Source organism: Phacochoerus africanus, chromosome 16 (assembly GCF_016906955.1).
Source record: "Phacochoerus africanus isolate WHEZ1 chromosome 16, ROS_Pafr_v1, whole genome shotgun sequence".
Taxonomy (NCBI): Eukaryota; Metazoa; Chordata; class Mammalia; order Artiodactyla; family Suidae; genus Phacochoerus; species Phacochoerus africanus.
This window is the reverse complement of record NC_062559.1, coordinates 10,297,498-10,316,632: the sequence shown is the minus strand read 5'-3', so window position 1 is coordinate 10,316,632 and position 19,135 is coordinate 10,297,498. Positions and strand designations below refer to the sequence as shown.

Below are 19,135 nucleotides of genomic sequence, written 5' to 3'. Positions count from 1 at the left end.
CTGGATCCTTAACCCACTGAGCTAGGCCAGGGATTGAACCTGCATCCTTATAGATGCTAGTCAGATTCATTTCCCCTGACCCATGGCAGGAACTCTGATGTGCACTTTTTAACAAGTGTTTTTAACGTAAGTCCAGATTACTGGCTTTTTTTTTTTTTTTTCCCTGTTAATGTTTCACAATTTGCAAGGTGCCGTATAATCCAGGTTTTATCATACTTCGCTTTTGAAGTTATTATGTCCTTATGTCAGTTTTGCTGGGTGTATTTTATTCTCAGTTTCTTAGAAAAATATGCATTCTTTTAACAAGCAATTCTAGAGAATGCCTTAAACTAAAAACACATTTGATGCCTGAGAAATCAGAGGCACATTAGCAGCTTCCTAGTGAGTAATTAGAGCTTTACTGTTAAACTTGAAAAAACTCAGTCCTGAGCCAGAAAGACAAAGACAAATACCATATGATATCACTTATAACTGGAATCTAATATTCAGCACAAATGAACATCTCCTTAGAAAAGAAAATCATGGACTTGGAGAAGAGACTTGTGGCTGCCTGATGGGAGGGGGAGGGAGTGGGAGGGATTGGGAGCTTGGGCTTATCAGACACAACTTAGAATAGATTTACAAGGAGATCCTGCCAAATAGCATTGAGAACTTTGTCTAGATACTCATGTTGCAACAGAACAAAGGGTGGGGGAAAAATGTAATTGTAAGGTATACATGTAAGGATAACCTGACCCCCTTGCTGTACAGTGGGAAAAAATAAATAAATAAATAAATAAATAAACAAAAAAACCCCTCAGTCCTAAAAGCAAAGAAGAGTTCCCTTGTGGTGCTATGGGTTAAGTATCCAGCATTGTCACTTCAGTGGCTCAGGTGAGTGCGGTGGTGCGAGTTTGATCTCTTCCCTGGGAGCTTCCACTTGCTGCTGGTTCAGCCAAAAACAGCCCTTAAGACAAACAAAAAAACTCTTTCCTAAATATAATTTGGAGCATCATTGGCAAATTGGTACATGAATACCTTGAGCTATTCAACTTAGGGTACGTCTGCGCTTAAATAACTTCTTCCTGTTATTCTGAATAACCTTGCAGTCATTCATTTTATAGTCCTAATATACTTCAGGCTTATGAGAGTGATTTTTTTCTTGTTTTCATTTTTCCCTCTATGGCCACACTTGTGGCATGTGGAAGTTCCCAGTCCAGGGATTGAATCCAAGCCACAGCTGCAAACTATGTTGAAGTTGCAGTATTGCTGGATCCTTTAACTCATCGTGCTGGGCCAGGGGTTGAATGCAAGCCTCCACAGCAACCTGAGCCACTGCAGTCAGATTCTTTTTTTATCTTTTTTTTTTTTTTTTTTTTTAATTTTTGTCTTTTTAGGCCCGCACCCATGGCATATGGAGGTTCCCAGGCTAGGGTTCAAATTAGAGCTGTAGCTGCTGGCCTACACTACAGCCACAGAATGCAGAATCCGAGCCACGTCTGCAGTCTACACCACAGCTCATGGCAGTGCTGGATCCTTAGCACACTGAGCAAGGCCAGGCATTGACCCTGTGTCCTGATGGATGCTAGTGAGATTCGTAAACCACTTTTCCACAGCGAGAACTCTGTGATTTTTTTTTTTTTTTAAATGACCCAGAGACCATGTATTCTAGGATCTTGTTCTAGTTTAGTCTGTCTCTAGTTGACTTGGTTTAATGGTTAACATATACATATACGTACATGTAGATGTGAAGAACTGTTGTACCGTTGTTCGGTCTTTGTAGATCAAATACAAATTTAGTTTTTATTCTTTAATATTGAATCAGTTTTAGGAGAGAATCTTTTTTAACTTGAATAGAAAATTTCAACTACAAATAAACAAATTGTGTAACCAACTTCATGTACCCATACACTAGCTTCAATAAATATTTTACACGCAGGAGTTCCCGTCGTGGCTCAGTGGTTAACAAACTGGACTAGCATCCATGAGGACTCACGTTCGATCCTTGGCATTGCTGTGAACTGTGGTGTAGGTTGCAGATGCAGCTTGGATCTCACGTTGCTGTAGCTGTGGTGTGGGCCGGCAGCTATGGCTCCAGTTCGACCCATAGCCTGGGAACCGCCATATGCCACTGGTGCGGCCCTAAAAAGACAAAAAAAAAAAAATGTGTATTTTACACATAGCTACCTTATTTGCTTTCTAAATCTCCATCCTTTTGAAGCAAATCTTAAATCTTGGACCTATCATTTAGGATGACTCTTGAAACAGTAAAGTAGCAAAGACCAGTTATTCCCAAGCAAAGCAGACTGAGGTCTGAAAGTCATCGTTCAAGCAGATGTTTTTCATAGCCTGGTACTTGGTCAACATGTTTCACTGCCACATGTGTTTTTCTATACAGATTCTCAGTAAATGCTTTTACTTAAGAACCAGGAATTAACTGCTTAGTATTCCCCAGACTCTAGATCTCTTTAGAGGTATGCAGTTTTATAAACTGCATTTTAACAAATCTGAAGAAACACATGTGTTCTCTGAGGCTATTCATTGAGAAAAGGAGCATGGAGTTATAAATGCATCATTTGGAAGATGTAGGCAGTAAACACAGAGCAAACACATGGTGGTAAATGAAAACTTAAAATATTTTTGTTGTATAAGTGATTATCTACAAACAGAAAGCAAAGTCATGGATTGTTCTTATCGCTGGAATGTTATTTTTTTTTTCTGGCCACCACCCTGCAGCACATGGAGTTCCTGGGCCAGGGATCAGATCCGAGCCACAGTTGTAGCCTATGCTACAGCTGTGGCAACACTGGATCCTTAACCCACTCTGCCGGGTTGGGGGTTGAATCTCCATCCCACCACTTCAGAGATGCTGCTAATCCTGTTGTGCAGCAGTGGGAACTCCTGGAAATATTTTTTAAAGTCACACATTCTACTTTGATGTATAGATGGACAGACCAAAGGACATAGTATAATCCTTCTAATTTGATGATAGTTTCTCATTAAGGGCACTTTTTAAAACATTTCGTGTTTACTCTGATCTATGTTGAATAAAACATCTTGAATATATATTATCCCATAGGCTGACAGAGTGATTGGAGGAAGCTTTTTTGATGAAACGATATTTGAAGAGATGTAAATGTGAAGAAAAGATGTCAGCCATTTCTGAGTAGGAGATGAATTTATATATGTTGACTCCACACAAAAACTTTTGGTGGTTCCTTATTATCTCTGTGTAGTTAAAAATCCGAAATTCAGAGTTCCTGTCATGGTGCAGTGGTTAATGAATCTGACTAGGAACCATGAGGTTGCGGGTTCGGTCCCTGCCCTTGCTCAGTGGGTTAACGATCCGGCGTTGCCGTGAGCTGTGGTGTAGGTTGCAGACGTGGCTCGGATCCCGTATTGCTGTGGCTCTGGTATAGGCTGGCGGCTACAGCTCCGATTAGACCCCTAGCCTGGGAACCTCCATATGCCACGGGAGCAGCCCTACAAAAGGCAGAAAGACAAAAAAAAAAAAAAATCCGAAATTCTTAGTCCAGTCTCTCTCTCCCTTGAATTGTTCTCACTACTCTTCTAGCCCAGTATGCTTCTAATTTGAGACTGTCTCCTTTTCTCTGCCTGGACAATCACCCTGAACGCCAGTGTAGTTAGTGCCCACTCTCCATAGTACCAAATACACACTTATTTTACCCTGTTTTTATATGTTTTTTCTCTCTTGAGTTAGATAGTATACCAAGGCCATTTGTTTTAATTTTATATAGACTATCTTTGTATATCTAGGGTTAGAAATGGGTAAGAAGTTATTGCTATATTTCTAAGTGAATGTGGAGGTGGAACATTCAGGTGAGAATGGGCAGTTAAAAAGGTGGGAAGTGGGAGAAAAGCAAGAACTGCTTTGTGCATGCACAGCGTGCCCCATTCCTCTTCACTTACCACTCATGTTTGACTTGTTAGTTTTGAGCACTGGGATTGGTATTAGGAAAGAAAATTCTTCCTTCCTTTTTTTTGTGTTTTTAGGGGGCCGCACCTGTGGCATAAGGAAGTTCCCAGTCTAGGGGTCACATTGGAGCTGCAGCTGCTAGTCCAAGTCACAACCACAGCAACTCAGGATCTGAGCTGCATCTGCCACCTACACCACAGCTTATAGCAACATCGGATCCCTGACCCACTGAGTGAGGCCAGGGATCGAACCCGCACCCTCACAGATAATAGATTTGTTTCCATTGCACCACAGTGGAAATTCCAGGAAAGAAAATTCCCATTTTCTGATTCATGACAATAGTGGAATAACTGAAACCATATAACAGGTTTTGTTATTTCAAGGCCGTTTTTCATAGTATACTATGCTTTCTCTTATCCTTGAGCTGAGTCTTGAAGTAACCTTAAACGTAAATAGGTTGTTGCCATGTCTTGGCTATTGTGAATAGTGCCGCTATGAACATAGGGCTGCATGTGTCTTTTTGAATTACATTTTTGTCTGGGATATATGCCCAGAAGTGGGATTGCTGGATCATATTATAGTTCCATATTTAGTCTTTGTTCTTTTTAGTGGTTGTACCAATTTACATTTTCATCAGCAGTGTAGGAGGGTTCCTTTTCTTCACAACCTCTCCTGTGTTTGTTATTTGTAGACTTATTAATGATGGCCATTCTGACCAGTGTGAGGTGGTACCTCACTGTAGTTTTGATTTGCATTTCTCTGATAATTAGTGATGTTGAGCATCTTTTCATGTGCCTGCTGGCCATTAAGGGCCATACCTGTGGCATATGGAAGTTCCTGGGCTAGATGCAGAATCTAAACTACAGCTGCAAGCCTGCACCACAGCCACAGCAATGTCAAATCTGAGCTGTGTCTGCAACCTACACTGCAGCTCACAGCAACGCCGATCCTTTAACCCAATTAGCGAGGCCAGGGATTGAACCTGCATTCTCATGGATGCTATTTGGGTTCTTGACCGGGTGAGCCACAATGGGAACTCCATTCTGCCCATTTTTTGGTTGTTGTTGAGTTGTAAAAGTTGTTTATATATTGGAGATGAGGGCCAGTTGGTTGCATCATTTGCAATTGTTTGCTCCCATTCTATAGGTTGTCTTTTTTTTTTTTTTAATGGTTTTCTTGCTGTGCAAAAGTTTGTAAGTTTGGTTAGGTTCTGTTTGTTTTTGTTTTTATTTCTATTGCCTTGGAAGACTGACCTAAGAAAACATTTGTATGGTTTATATAAGAGAATGTTTTGCCTGTGCGCTCTTCTAGGAGTTTTATGGTGTCATGTCTGTCTTGTTTTGGTGTTTTTTCCATTGAGAATGTAATTTCCTTAATAGCAGGAATACATTCTCCTACTGTTCTGTTTCTCTTTAGGATCTAGCTCATAGAACTTGGCAAATGTAGTAACATATTTCAAAGCAAGAGTATTTGCAGAGGGAGTTCTCTTGTGGTGCAGCAGGTTAAGGATTGGCATTGTCACTGCAGTGGTTTGGGTTGCTGCTGTGTCATGGGTTCAGTCCACTGGCACAGAAACTTCTACACGGCACAAGAGTGGCAAAAAGTAAATAAATACTATTAGATGCTTGGAGGTGTTACTATACAAAGTTTCTATCTCTGATGTATTTGTGAACATACACTGACATTAGTTTATGCTGGTGGTTCACTCATCTGTATGTTAACTCTCTGGCACCATTATAATCTTTTTTTTTTTTTTGCTTTTTTAGGGCTGCACCTGTGGCACATGGAGGTTGCCAGGCTAGGAGTCGAATCAGAGTTGTAGCTTCTGGCCTACACCACAGCTCACAGCAACGCCAGATCCTTAACCCACTGATGAAAGCCAGGGATCGAACCCACAACCTCACGGTTCCTAGTCAGATTCATTTCTGCTGCGCCACGACGTGAACTCCTGTAATCTTTTTATTTGTTGATTTTGATCTATAATTTTCACATGGTTCGGTTCCTTAAATTTTTTTCTCCAAAATGAAAGTGGCTTCATGGATTTTTTTTTTTTTTTTCTTTTGAGAGTAACATACTCATTGCATTGTTCAACCACTAATTCAATCACTATCAGAAAGTTCAAAGTAATCAACCTCACAGCAATGCCTGTGTTTGAATTTACAAAAATGGCATTTTATTCTCTTCTTTGCCATCTTTTCTCCACTTAGTATCAAGAACATTGTTTCTAGGGAGTTCCTGTTGTGGCTCAGCAGGTTATGAACCCGACTAGTATCCATGAGGCTGCACGTTCCATCACTGGTTTCGCACAGTGGGTCGAGGATCCAGCCTTGCCGCGAGCTGTGGTATAGGTCACAGATGTAGCTCGGATCCCATGTTGCTGTGGCGCTGACCATCAGCTGCAGCTCTGATTCAACCCCCAGCCTGGGAACTTCCATATTCCACAGGTGCAGTCCCAAAAAAGCAAAAAAAAAAAAAAAAAACAAAAAAAACCCCAAAAAACACTGTTTCTAATGGCTGGCTATATAATGTGTCATATGACTATTCCATAATACATTTACTCAAACCCCCTTTTGCTAGGCTCTTAAAATGTTTCTAATCTTAAAAATAAGAAAACATCATTTGTTCAACTTTATTGTTGATTTATCCTTGTATACTTGTTTCCTCGAATTCTTAGACCTAAAATTCTTTAGGGTTGATAAGTATATTCTTTGTTACACACATATCCAGGTGGTTGGCAAAAAAGATAAATAGGCAAAGTCATTTTGAGATAGTATATACGAAACTAAGGCCCAGACCTATGTGCTGTAGATACTCTAGTCCTGTTCCTGTACTAAAAGCTTCCCTCTGATTAATGCTGGCATGTGTTTGTTTTTAAAGATCTGTTTTATAAATGTTCTGTAAAACTGAAACACTCTTTTCTTGGCCTTGCCTAAGGTTAGTGTGCTTCCTCTTTTTTTTTTTTTTTTTTTTGCTTTTTCTAGGGCCACTCCTGCGGCATATGGAGGTTCCTAGGCTAGGGGTCTAATCGGAGATGTAGCCGCCGGCCAGAGCCACAGCAATGTCAAATCTGCTCCGAGTCTGTGACCTACACCACAGCTCAGGGCAACACGGATCCTTAACCCACTGAGCAAGGCCAGGGATCAAACCCGCAACCTCATGGTTCCTAAGTTGGATTCGTTAACCACTGAGCCACAATGGGAACTCCTTCCTCTCACTTTTAAAATGCAGTTTAAATGTATCCTCTTCAGAGTAGTTCCAACATTGTCTCTGTGAGGATGCGGGTTAAGTATCCAGCATTGCTGTTAAGCTGCAGCATAGGTCCTAGATGTGGCTTAGAGCCAGAGTTGTGGTGGCTGTGGCATAGGTCACAGCTGAAGTCCAGTTTGACCCCTTGCCCAGGAACTTCCGTATGCCACAGGCGACACCATGAAAAGATTAAAAAAAAAAAAATTTTTTTTCTCCTTGTCAGAAAGAGCTTCTCTGACTGTCTCACCCCAGGTAACCTCCCATAGTAATGGGAGCATCACTATTTTATTATGTTACTTAACTTTATTCAGAGACCCAGTTACAGTTTATTATTTGTTTCCCGTTACCAAATGTCGGCTCCATAAGGTCAGAGACTTTTTTTTTTGGCCAGGCCCAGGGTATGTGGAAGTTCCCAAGCTAGGGATCAAACACCCCACAGCAGCATCCCAAGCTGCTACAGTGACAACACCAGGTCCTTAACCCTCTGCACCACAAGGGACTTCCAGATACTGCATCTTTGTCACTTAGTGCTATGTCCCTAGCATCTAGCATAGTGCTTGGCGCAAGTTGGATACTCAGTTATCAGTTAAAGGAATGACTTTACTGCTGCAATGTTATGTTGTTTTACTTTATATATAGTTTATGTAGCAAAACAAAAGGAATATTTACTATACCTTTTTGGATTATTATATTCCCTTTCACCAAGGTTCCAGAGGTTCTAGGACATTCCAGTGATGGGATAGCATAGCTCCAATTGGAAAATCTTTGCTTTACTCTTATCACCTTTAATCATGTCTGAAATTATCTTTACATCTAGTCTATTTTTTAATTCAGTGAATTATATTTATACAGCTATCATCACAACGTAATTTTAGAATATTTCCATCCCAAACCCCCAGTCCATCCCCCCACACACACCTGTCTCCTTTGGTAATCATAAGGTTTTCAACATCTATGAGTGTTTTTGTTTTGCAAGTAAGTTTCTTGTATCCTTTTAAAAAATTCCACATATAAGTGTTAGCAAATGATGTTTGTGTCTCACTCTCTAACAACTTAGAACGATAATTTCTAGCTCCATCCATGTTGCTGCAGATGCCATTATTTCATTCCTTTTTATGGCTGCGTAATATTCCATTGTGTATATCTACCACATCTTTATCCATCCCTCTGTCAGTGGACATTTAAGTTACTTCCATGTCTTGGCTCCTGTATATAGAACTGCAGTGAAAGTTGGGTTTACATGTGTCTTAGAGTCATGGTTTTCTCTGGATAGATGCCTAGGAGTGGAATTGCTGGGTCATGTGGTAGCTCTATGTTTAGTTTGGGGCGGGGGGAACCTCCATAATGTTCTCCATAGTGGTTTCACTGATTTACATTCCTACCAACTGCGTAAGAGTGTTCCCTTTTCTCCATAACCTCTCCAGTATTTATTGTTTGTAAACTTTTTGATGATGGCTATTCTGGCTGGTATAAGGTGATACCTCATAGTAGTTTTGATTTGCAGTTCTCTTACAATTAGTGATGTTGAACATCATTTCATGTGTTTTTTGGCCATCTGTATGTCTTTTGGAGAATTGTTTGTTTAGATCTTCTGCCCATTTTTTTGTTGATTTTTTTTTCGATATTGACCTGCAGGAGATATTTATGTATTTTAGAGATTAATTCTTTGTCAGCTGCCTCATTTACAACTATTTTCTCCCATTCTGTGGGTTGTGTTTTCATTTTGTTTAGGGTTTCCTTAGCTGTGCAAAAACTTTTAAGTTTAATTAGGTCCCGTTTGTTTATTTTTTGTTTTTATTCTCATTACTCTGTGAGGTGGACCTGAGAAGATACTGCTGTGGTTTATGTCTGAGAGTGTTCGGTCTGTGTTTTCATCTAAGACATTTATAGTATCCAGTCTTGTATTTAGGTCTTTAATCCATTTCGAGTTTATTTTTATGTGTGGTATTAGGGAGTATTCTGATTTCTTTTACACATGGCTGTATAGTTTTCTGGCTACCACTTATTGAAGGGATTGTCTTTTCTGGCTTGTATATTCTTGCCTCCTTTGTCATAGATTAGTTGACTGTAAGTGTGTTTAATTCTGGGCTTTCTATTCTGTTTCACTGATCTGTATTTCTGATTTTGTGCCAGTAACATACTGTTTTGATCCAAGTAAAAGGATCCTACTAGATTGATATTAGGTATATATTTTATTTCTCTGGCATATGCTTTTCATAGTGGGATTAGATACTTATTCTTTGTGAAGTTATATTGAATTTTAATAAAGTACTTCTTTACTAGTTCACCTGGGGTCTTGTCTGGAGTCCATATCAAAGTTACCAGTCTATTGTTTGAGCACTCCGTCTTTATTGGAAAAATTAGAATGTTCTTCAAAGAACATGGATTATAATTAAGCAGTTTGTTTTTACTTATTTGCTGGCTGTGCCTGCAGCACATGGAAGTTCCTGGGCCAGGGTTTGAACCCGTACCACAGCAGTTACTGTAGCCACAACAGAGACAACATTGGATCCTTAACCCACTGTGCCACCAGGGAACTCCTCTAGTTTGATGTTAAATTTTTATCTTTTCTATGTTAAAGGGCCAAGTGGAATATGTTTTGAGATAGAAGCTAGAAGATTTTTTTTAGATTCCGACAGGCTTTTCCTTGTCCATTTGTTCTTTTTTTTTTTTGTCTTTTTGCCTTTTCTAGGGCTGCTCCTGTGGCATATGGAGGTTCCCAGGCTAGGGGTCCCATCAGAGCTATAGCCGCCCACCTATGCCAGAGCCACAGCAACTTGGGATCTGAGCCGCGTCTGCAACCTACACCACAGCTCACGGCAACGCCGGATCCTTAACCCACTGACCGAGGCCAGGGACCGAACCCGAAACCTCATGGTTCCTAGTAGGATTTGTTAACCACTGTGCCACGACGGGAACTCCATTGTCCATTTGTTCTTAAGTATAAAAGTGATCACGGTTCCCATCTCTTGGTAGACAGAATTCATGTGGGTTTTTTTTGGCACCAAGTTTTATACTTGTCTGTGAAATTTTGTAATTTGGAAGTCCATGTATAAAGAATCATTATCTTTATGACGTTTTACTTGTTCTGATGAGAATTGTGGTTGTTAATGAATTTTTGAAAAATGTGTTTTATTTTAATAACATGTCTTTTTCTCCCCTCTAGAGAATGGATCTTGGCGAATGTCTGAAAGTCCATGACCTGGCTTTACGAGCAGATTATGAAATTGCATCAAAAGAACAAGATTTTTTCTTTGAACTTGATGTATGTGATTTTGCTTTAATAAGTTACATTGTCTTTTGAAGTATAACATTTTGAATATGAATTCATACGTCTTAAGGGAAAAGCTTTTAGCAAATTATCTTTTTTGTGGTTATATGAAGGGTTAGTATTAAATGAAGTAAGATTATGTACTTTGACTCTCTCTCTATATATGTATTTTGCTTATTTATTTCCTAATTCCTGCAGCTCGTCTTTTTTTTTTTTTCATTTTTCTTTTTTTTTTTGTTAAGGTTGCACCTGCAGTGTATGAAAGTTCCTAGGGTAGAGACCGAATTGGAGTTATAGCTGCATGTGCCACAGACATAGAAACACAGAATCCAATCCATGTTTGCGAACTACACCATAGCTCAGAGTGACACTGGATCCTTAACCCACTGAGTGAGGCCAGAAATTGAACCCTCACCCTCATGGATATTAGTCAGGCTTGTTACCCCTGAGCCACAATAGGAGATTCCTTGACTAACAATATTTTTGAAAAATACTTAGTGAAACTGGGTATTTTAAGAAAATGCAAAAGTCATGCAGTTCATATGTTCTTTTGAAAATTAAACATATCCTTATGAATAAAGTAGTAACAATTAAGAAAATTCCAACTTAATGTAAACAACTAATTTCTAGTGTATATAGAGAACCTTTTAATAATATGAGGTTTTTTTTGTTTTATTTTTGGTCTTTTTGCCATTTCTAGGCCACTCCTGCAGCATATGGAGGTTCTTCGCAGCTTTGATAGATGAAATGTGGAATATAATTGTAATTTAAAATTTCTATTTTTCTTGTAAGAGTTTGAACAAATTTCATATACTTAAAATCTGCTTGTATTTCCTTCTCTGAACAGTCAGTGTACTGTACATTTGGTGGGGGTTGCTATTTGATAATCTTGGATGTTTGGTATTTTCCTTATTGATTTGTACTATGTGTTATTAAAAATAGTCCCCGGAGTTCTTGTCATGGTGCAGTGGAAACATAATTCCAACTAGGAACCATGAAGTTGGGGGTTTGATCCCTGGCCTTGCTCAGTGGGTTAAGGATCTGGCGTTGCAATGAGCTGTGGTGTAGGTTGCAGACTTGGCTCAGATCTGGTGTGGCTGTGGCTGTGGTGTAGGCCGGCAGCTGTAGCTCTGATTCAGCCCCTACCTTGGGAGCCTCCATATGCCTCGAGTATGGCCCTAAAAAGCAAAATAAAGTCAAAGTAGGCCCCTTTCATAGGTAATACATTGCATTTCCCCCCATTTCTCTTTTAGTAGTTGTTCATCTTGCAAAAATATTTGTATAGTTGTCTAATTCATTAATCTTTTAAAAATCTATTGGATTAATTAGAAAAGCCTTTCCTATTCTGATAAAATCAGGGTCTCATGGTTCCTTCTGGTATTTTTATAGCTCCATTTTATACATTTAAGTCTGTGATCCAATTTAAATTGATTCCGGTCTGTTGAAGTGAGGTATTGATATCACTTTCTTTTTCCAGATAGCTACTTAGCTGACCCAACACAGTTTTTTTTTTTTGTTTTTGTCCTTTTAGGGTCGCACCTGAGGCATATGGAGGTTCCCAGGCTAGGGGTCTAGTCAGAGCTACAGCTGCCGGCCTACCCCACAGCCACAGCAACGTGGGATCCGAGCCACGTCTGCAGCGTACACCACAGCTCACGGCAACGCCAAATCCTCAACCCACTGAGCGAGGCCAGGGATCACAACCCTCAATCACATGCTTCCCAGTCAGATTCGCTTCCACTGTGCCATGATGGGAACTCCCCTTTTTATTATTAAGGTTACTCTGGTTTGCGCTTGCTTGAGAGAATGAGCGTGGCAGTTTCCTTATAACTCTCACTTTCCTGGGAATTATTTATGTTTATTCTTTGTTATTTTGATACAGGTTATTAGTGTTTTAAAAATGTAATTGAACCTGTTTTTGTCATTTTTTTGGGTAGCATTTGTAGCATTTAAAAATGTCTTTTTGAATAAATATATTTCTGACTAAAACTGATTTTTCTTGCTATAATTGTCTTAATTATAATTTGTAGGCTATGGATCATCTGCAGTCATTCATTGCAGACTGTGATCGAAGAACAGAAGTGGCTAAGAAAAGATTGGCAGAAACTCAAGAAGAGATTAGTGCTGAAGTTGCAGCAAAGGTAAGATTTTCTTTCAGTCATTTCATTTGTACAAAGTATAGTTTTACCCCATACTGTCTTAACTTTTCATTTTGAAAGAATTATATTCATAGGAGATTTCAAAAACATACATAGTGAATTTTATGTATTCTTCTAGCCTCTGCTGTGTTAACATTTTATACAACTGTGGTACAATGTCAAAGCCCCGAAATTGAGGAGTTACGTTGTGCATTGGCTAGGGATCTGGCATCATCACTGCAGTGGCTTGGATTGCTGCTCTGGCACAAATTCTCTTCCTGGCCAGGTTACTTCCATATGCCTGGGATGCAGCCCCCCACCCCCTGAAGCCAGAATATTGACATTGGGCCAGTTCTTCCATTTTTATATAGATTTCAGCAGTTACGCATTTGTGTAACTCTACACAATTTTTTTTTTTTTTTTTTAGCTGCTCCCACAGCATGTGGAAGTTTCCAGGTCAGGGCTCAAATCCACACCCCAGCTGTGACCATACCCACTGCAGTGACAATGCCAGATCCTTAACCTACTGAGCCACAAGAGAACTCCCATGGCTCTGTGCAATTTTATCACCTGTGTAACCTGAATAACTGCTACCATAATTAGTAATTTTAACTGTGTAGCATCACAATACTCCCTCATGTTATCTCTTTATAGCCATATATAATTTCTCCCTTTCTCTAGGGAATGATTATGTTATTTCAGTATTACATCAATGGAATCATGCCGTGCAGAGCCTTTTGAGATTGGCTTTTTTCACTCAGCACAACTTCCTTCAGATGCAGTCAAGTTGTGTATATCAGCAGTTCATTCCTTTTTACTTCTAAATATACCATGGTATGGGTATACCACAGTTTAATCATTCCCATATTGAAGGAATTTGGGAAGGACATTTCAGTCATCGGCCAATACCAATAAATGCAGTAACCATTTATGACAGATTTTTGTGTGGACATAAAGTTTGATTTCTCTGCTCTAGGATAAATGCCCAAGAATGTAGTTATTGGGTCATTTATTAAGGATATTTTTGGTTTGGAAGGCAGGTGCCAAACTTTTTTCTAGAGTGGCCATACCATTTTACATTCTTACTAGCAATGAGGTAGTGATCCGTTTCTTCACGTTGATGGTGCCAGCATTTGATGGTGTCACTGTGTTTCTTTTTAATCATTCAGAAAGATGCATGGTGATAAATCATGGGAGTTTCGGTTTACATTTCCCCACTGACTAATGATGCTGAACATTTTTTCATGTGTTTACCATCTGTTTAACCTCTTCAGTGAAATATTTGTGTATGTCTTATGGCTGTTTTCCAAATGGATTACTTGTTTTTTTTTAATTGTATTCATTTTTGTTGTTGTTGTTTTTGGCGGTACCTACGGCATAGGAAAGTTTTTGGGCCAGGAATCAAATCTGTACCATAGCAGGGACCCAAGCCACTGCAGTAGCAGTGTCAGATCCTTTACCTATTGTACCACAGGAAAACTCTGGATTGGTCCTTTTTTAAATGTGTGGGGGTTTTTTTTTGCTGTACCTGTGGCATATGGAAGTTCCCAGACCAGGCATCTTCTACTTTAGTCACTACCTTTTAAAACTTCTTCATTGTGAACTTATATCTAAAAAGTAGAGAGAAAAGTACAGTAAACCCCAGTGGATTCTAAGCCATCAGTTTTCTTTTTTTGTTGTTTTTTTTATTGTTACTTTGTCTTTTGTCTCTTTAGGGCTGCATCTGCGGCATATGGAGGTTCCCAGGCTAGGGGTCTAATCGGAACTACAGCTGCCAGCCTACGCCGCAGCCATAGCAGTGTGGGATCCGAGCCATGTCTGTGACCTACACCACAGCTCACGGCAACGCCGGATTGAACCCGCAATCTCATGGTTCCTAGTCAGGTTCGTTAACCACTGAGCCATGACAGGAACTCCCAAAAGCCATCAGTTTTCTGATATTTCATTATTTTAAAAGGAAATTTTAGGTGTCATATCACCTTTAAAACATAACTACATAATTACATCCATAAAGCTAATAATGGTTTTTAATACTATCTAATACCCAGAATATATTCATTTTTCTTGTGTAGAATTGGTTTGTTCTAATCAGAATTCCAGAGTCCCTATATTGACTTTTGTTGATTTGATGACTGACAACTGTATAGTATTTGATACCATTCTGTATATTCTGGCACATTTTATGGAAATGAAGAACAGAGACAAAGAGTGACCCAGTAGAGTTTAGGTGACAGCATTAAGTATAGTCCTCCAAGTATGCGTGTAGAAAGGGAAATTGATTCCCTTGTTTGAGGGGAAGGTTACTTTTAACCAGTTTCTTCTGGAAAGTTCTCTGAAGATGGGGGCTATAAAGATGGGCATCCTAAAGTACAAGGGATCTCATATCTGATGGTTGAATGAGATCTACAGGTGTTGGCTTGACCCCAGCTATACTGGTTTATGCATCATTGATTAGTTATCATCACTACAAATGTGCTTTTTAACAGACCACCTCAAAACGTAAAACGTTATTTAGCACAAGCGTCTGCAGTCAGTAATAAAGGTTCAGCTTGACCGGGCAGCTTTCCTGTCTCAGCTACACTCACTCACATGTCTTTCAGTCAGCTGGAGGGTACTAACTGTGCCACAAGCTACCCTGGCCATGTTCTCATAGTGGTAGCAGAGGTGCAGAAGTATCAAACTCAGTCATATACACACTTGTCATGCCTTCTCTCATATCATATTTTCTACTGTCCTCTTAACCAAAAACCAGTTACATGGCCAAGCTCAGAGTTAGCATATGATGGTACTCAGTTATATATAGCAAAGGGTATGGATATAGGAAGGGTGAAGAGTTTTGAGCATTAATACAGTCATTCTCTGGCACATATTTAAAGAAAATACCATTCGGTTGAAGAGGAGGGAGAATTTGTTTGAGAGACAAATATGTCTTGGATCGAGGGAAATTTAACAAATGATGATTATTGGTACACTACTTCATTGGGACTGGATGTCCATATCAAATTAAAATTTTCTTTGCTAATAGACCACACAGACTGAATACTTACTATGTGTCATTAAAACAATAGGAATTAGGAGTTCCGTCGTGGCTCAGTGGTTAACGAATCCGACTAGGAACTATGAGGTTGTGGGTATGATCCCTGGCCTTGCTTAGTGGGTTAAGGATCCAGCATTGCCATGACCTGTAGTGTAGGTTGCAGATGCAGCTTGGGTCTGGCGTTGCTGTGGCGTAGACCAGTGGCTACATCTCCAATTAGACCCCTAGCCTGGGAACCTCCATATGCTGCAGGAGCAGCCCTAGAAAAGGCAAAAAGACCCCCCCCCCCCACAAAAAAAATTAAATTAAAAAATAAAATAATAGGAATTAACTAGATTCCCTGGATAATGGTCATAAGGAGGAGGCGGTGTAGCAAATCCCAAGGCAAGAATTAATCCCAGTGGGAAGGCATGGACTCAGGGAGTAGGGGTGCCATGCTGGTGTAGTGACAATCAGTAATGTGCTGTGCAGTCCGTGTACAAGACACATTTTCTCATGCCTCATAACTTTGTGAGCTAGGTGTTATCCCTACTTCTCAGATGAGGAAGTAGATTGAAGTTATGTCGTATGGACAGAATTGTACAGCTCGTAATTGGTTTGGCAGTCAGCCTGATATTTGGGACTTAAAAGCCGTATTTTTCTTCTAGAAGGTATCCACTGATTCATTCCTTTTACTCATATTTGAGCATACACTATTTCTTGAACATTGGAAATAGAAAAATGGGATACATATACCTTTAAAGCAGTGTGGTAGATATTAAAGCAGTTGCCACAGAAGATAGAAAGGTGGTGCAGAGCATGGTGCTCTCTGCTTCAGTGTCTTAAGTCAGGATGATTGTTCAAGAATGCTTCACAAAATAGACTCTTGCGTTGTCTCTTAGCCATCGGATAGATAGACTCTAGGCAGATAAGGAAGGTTAATGGACCACATGCTAGGAAGAGAGCAGTATATCCCAAATCACAGAGGAAGAAAACAACAGGGTAAGTGTGTGAGACCAAATTTTTGTTATTTGTTGTGAAGTCAGAAAAGAAGAAGAGATGGAAAGCTTCAGATTGCAGATTGTGGGGAAAAAATATATTTTTAAGTTTAATTGAAGTGTAGTTAATTGACAAGGTTGTGATAATTTCTGCTGTACATCAAATGACCTAGTCATACATATACACATGTCCATTCTCTCAGCATCTTTTCACACATAGATTATTACAGACTACTAGATAGAGTTATCTGTGCTTTCCGGGGGTAAGAAAATATATTTTATACTTGCAATATGTTGCCAAAGCAGAGGTTGGAAAATAAGTTACATTGAGATCAGTTTGTATTCCTGACCTCATTGAAATAAAGGCAGGCAGGATCAAAACATGTTAATGTCCTACCAGTTTGTCTGTGGTATGCTCAGAAACTATTTATACTTACATTGCTTTGGATAACTTAGTCTTTTTGAGCATTTATGAAATATTTTGAATTTTGGTACACACTTCTTTTTATTCATAATTTTGTTTCTTTTTAGGCAGAACGTGTTCATGAATTAAATGAAGAAATTGGTAAATTGTTGGCTAAGGTGGAACAACTAGGAGCTGAAGGGAACGTGGAGGAATCCCAGAAAGTAATGGATGAAGTAGAGAAAGCCCGGGCAAAGAAAAGAGAAGCAGAGGTAACTAAATTCTTCCGTTGTTTCTCTCCCTCCCCCCCCCCCCCCCCCCAAGCATATGGAGTTCCTGGGCCAGGGATCAGGTCTGAGCTGCAGTTGTGACTGATGCTGCAGCTGCAGTCATGCCAGTTCTTTATTAACCCACTGAGCTGGGCCTAGAATCACACCTGAATCCCAGTGCTGGAGAAATTCCTCAGATCCCAATTTGCCACAGCAAAAGCTCCATAAATTCTTTATTGTAGTTTATAGAGCCTTAGTATCTCTACTTGCTAAAGACATATATTTGGAAATCATTGAAAAGTTATTACTATTAAAGAAAATTTAAACCAATTTAAAGATATTTAACTAGTTTGTGTCATATTAAGGGGTTGTATATCAAAATTAGTGGGGGCGTTTTAAGGGGTAGTTAAATTTTCAGCAGGTAAGCGAAATTAACTAGTCACACACACGTAATAGACACACACATACAGTCTTAATATACATGGTCACTACCTCCTTCTCCATCCCCGTGCAACTACAATATTCCTCCCCCTTCTTCCAGCTGTGGTAGTCTACTAGCATCTTGAGAGTCCCCTCTCATTGTTTTACAGCACAGGTCAAAATCTGACATCCTGCAAACAAAGTTCTATTTTGTTTGGCCTCCCTGATGCTCATCAAATACCTTTGGATGAGATTGTGCTCTCGCTCTTTTCCCATAGTCTCCGTTGTACCTAATTGTATCACATCTGGGTTTAATTTGTTCTTATTCTTTAGCCTGTTAGGTGGAAGTTTAGGTTGATATTTGTTTGTTTATTTATTTATTTTTGTCTTTTTAAGGCCCACCTGCAGCACTTGGAAGTTCCCAGGCTAGAGGCGGAATCAGAGCTGCAGCTGCTGGACTATGCCAAAGCCACCACAATGCCAGATCTGAGTCACGTCTGAGTCTACACCACAGCTTGTGGCAACACTGGATCCTTAACCCATTGAGCAAGGCCAGGGATCAAACCCATGTCCTCATGGACACTAGTTGGGTTCATTACCGCTGAGCCATGGTGGGAACTCCTAGGTTGATTTTAAACCATTTAATGCCGTAAGTTTTCTTCTAAGCATGACTGTAGGTGCATCTTACAGATTGTCATGTTACAGTTTTGCTTTCGTTTCTAAATATTTGCTAGCATTGCTTGTGATTTCCATTGTTGACCTGTGAGTTACTTAGGCGTGTGTATAGTTTTTAATATATTTGGGTTTTTTCAGATTTTTTTATTGATTTCAGTTTATTTCTTTTGTGATCAGAGAACATGTGTGTGATTTCAGTTCTCCTAAATATGTCAGAAGTTGTTTTGTGGCCCTGTATGTGTTCTATCTTGGTGAATGTTCGATCTGCATTTGAAAAGAATAATGTTCTAGAGTTCCCTCTGTGGCACATCTCTGGAGCACTGGGATGCAGGTTCGATCCCTGGCCCAGCACAGTGGTTTAAGGATCTGGTGTTGCTGCAGCTGCAGCCTAGGTCACAGTGTGGCTCGGATCTGATCCCCGGCCTGGGAATTCCATGTGCTGCAAGGTGGCCAAAAATTAAGAAGAAGAAGAAAAAAAAGACTGACATTCTGCTTTGTAAAATGGAGTGTTATATAAATGTTAATTGAGTCCAGATAGTTGATATATTTGTTTGAGTCTTCATTTTGTAGCCTGATTTTCTTAATTGTTCTACTCAGAGGAGTATCGAAGGCTCTAACTATAATTTTGGATTTGTCTGTTTCTGCTTTCCATTTATTAAGTTTTGTTTCTTATATTTAGGATTCTTACATATTTTAAGTTAGCATTTTGTTTCATTTTGTTTCTTCGGCCACACTCACAGCATATGCAAGTTCCACAGGGTCCTTAACTGCTAGGCTAGCAGA

The 19,135-nt window shown here is 39.6% G+C and overlaps 1 protein-coding gene across 13 annotated transcripts in view; it reads left to right on the top strand.

Moving 5' to 3' along the window:
* Positions 1-19,135, top strand: part of LUC7L2 (LUC7 like 2, pre-mRNA splicing factor) — a 59,998-nt gene that overhangs the window by 20,967 nt on the left and 19,896 nt on the right. For all 13 annotated transcript variants that reach the window (XM_047763752.1, XM_047763754.1, XM_047763756.1 and 10 more), the window contains 3 exons: positions 10,329-10,427; positions 12,464-12,574; positions 17,117-17,260. In XM_047763752.1, the coding sequence (XP_047619708.1) occupies positions 10,329-10,427; positions 12,464-12,574; positions 17,117-17,260 (354 nt within the window). The remainder of the gene's footprint in view (positions 1-10,328; positions 10,428-12,463; positions 12,575-17,116; positions 17,261-19,135) is intronic.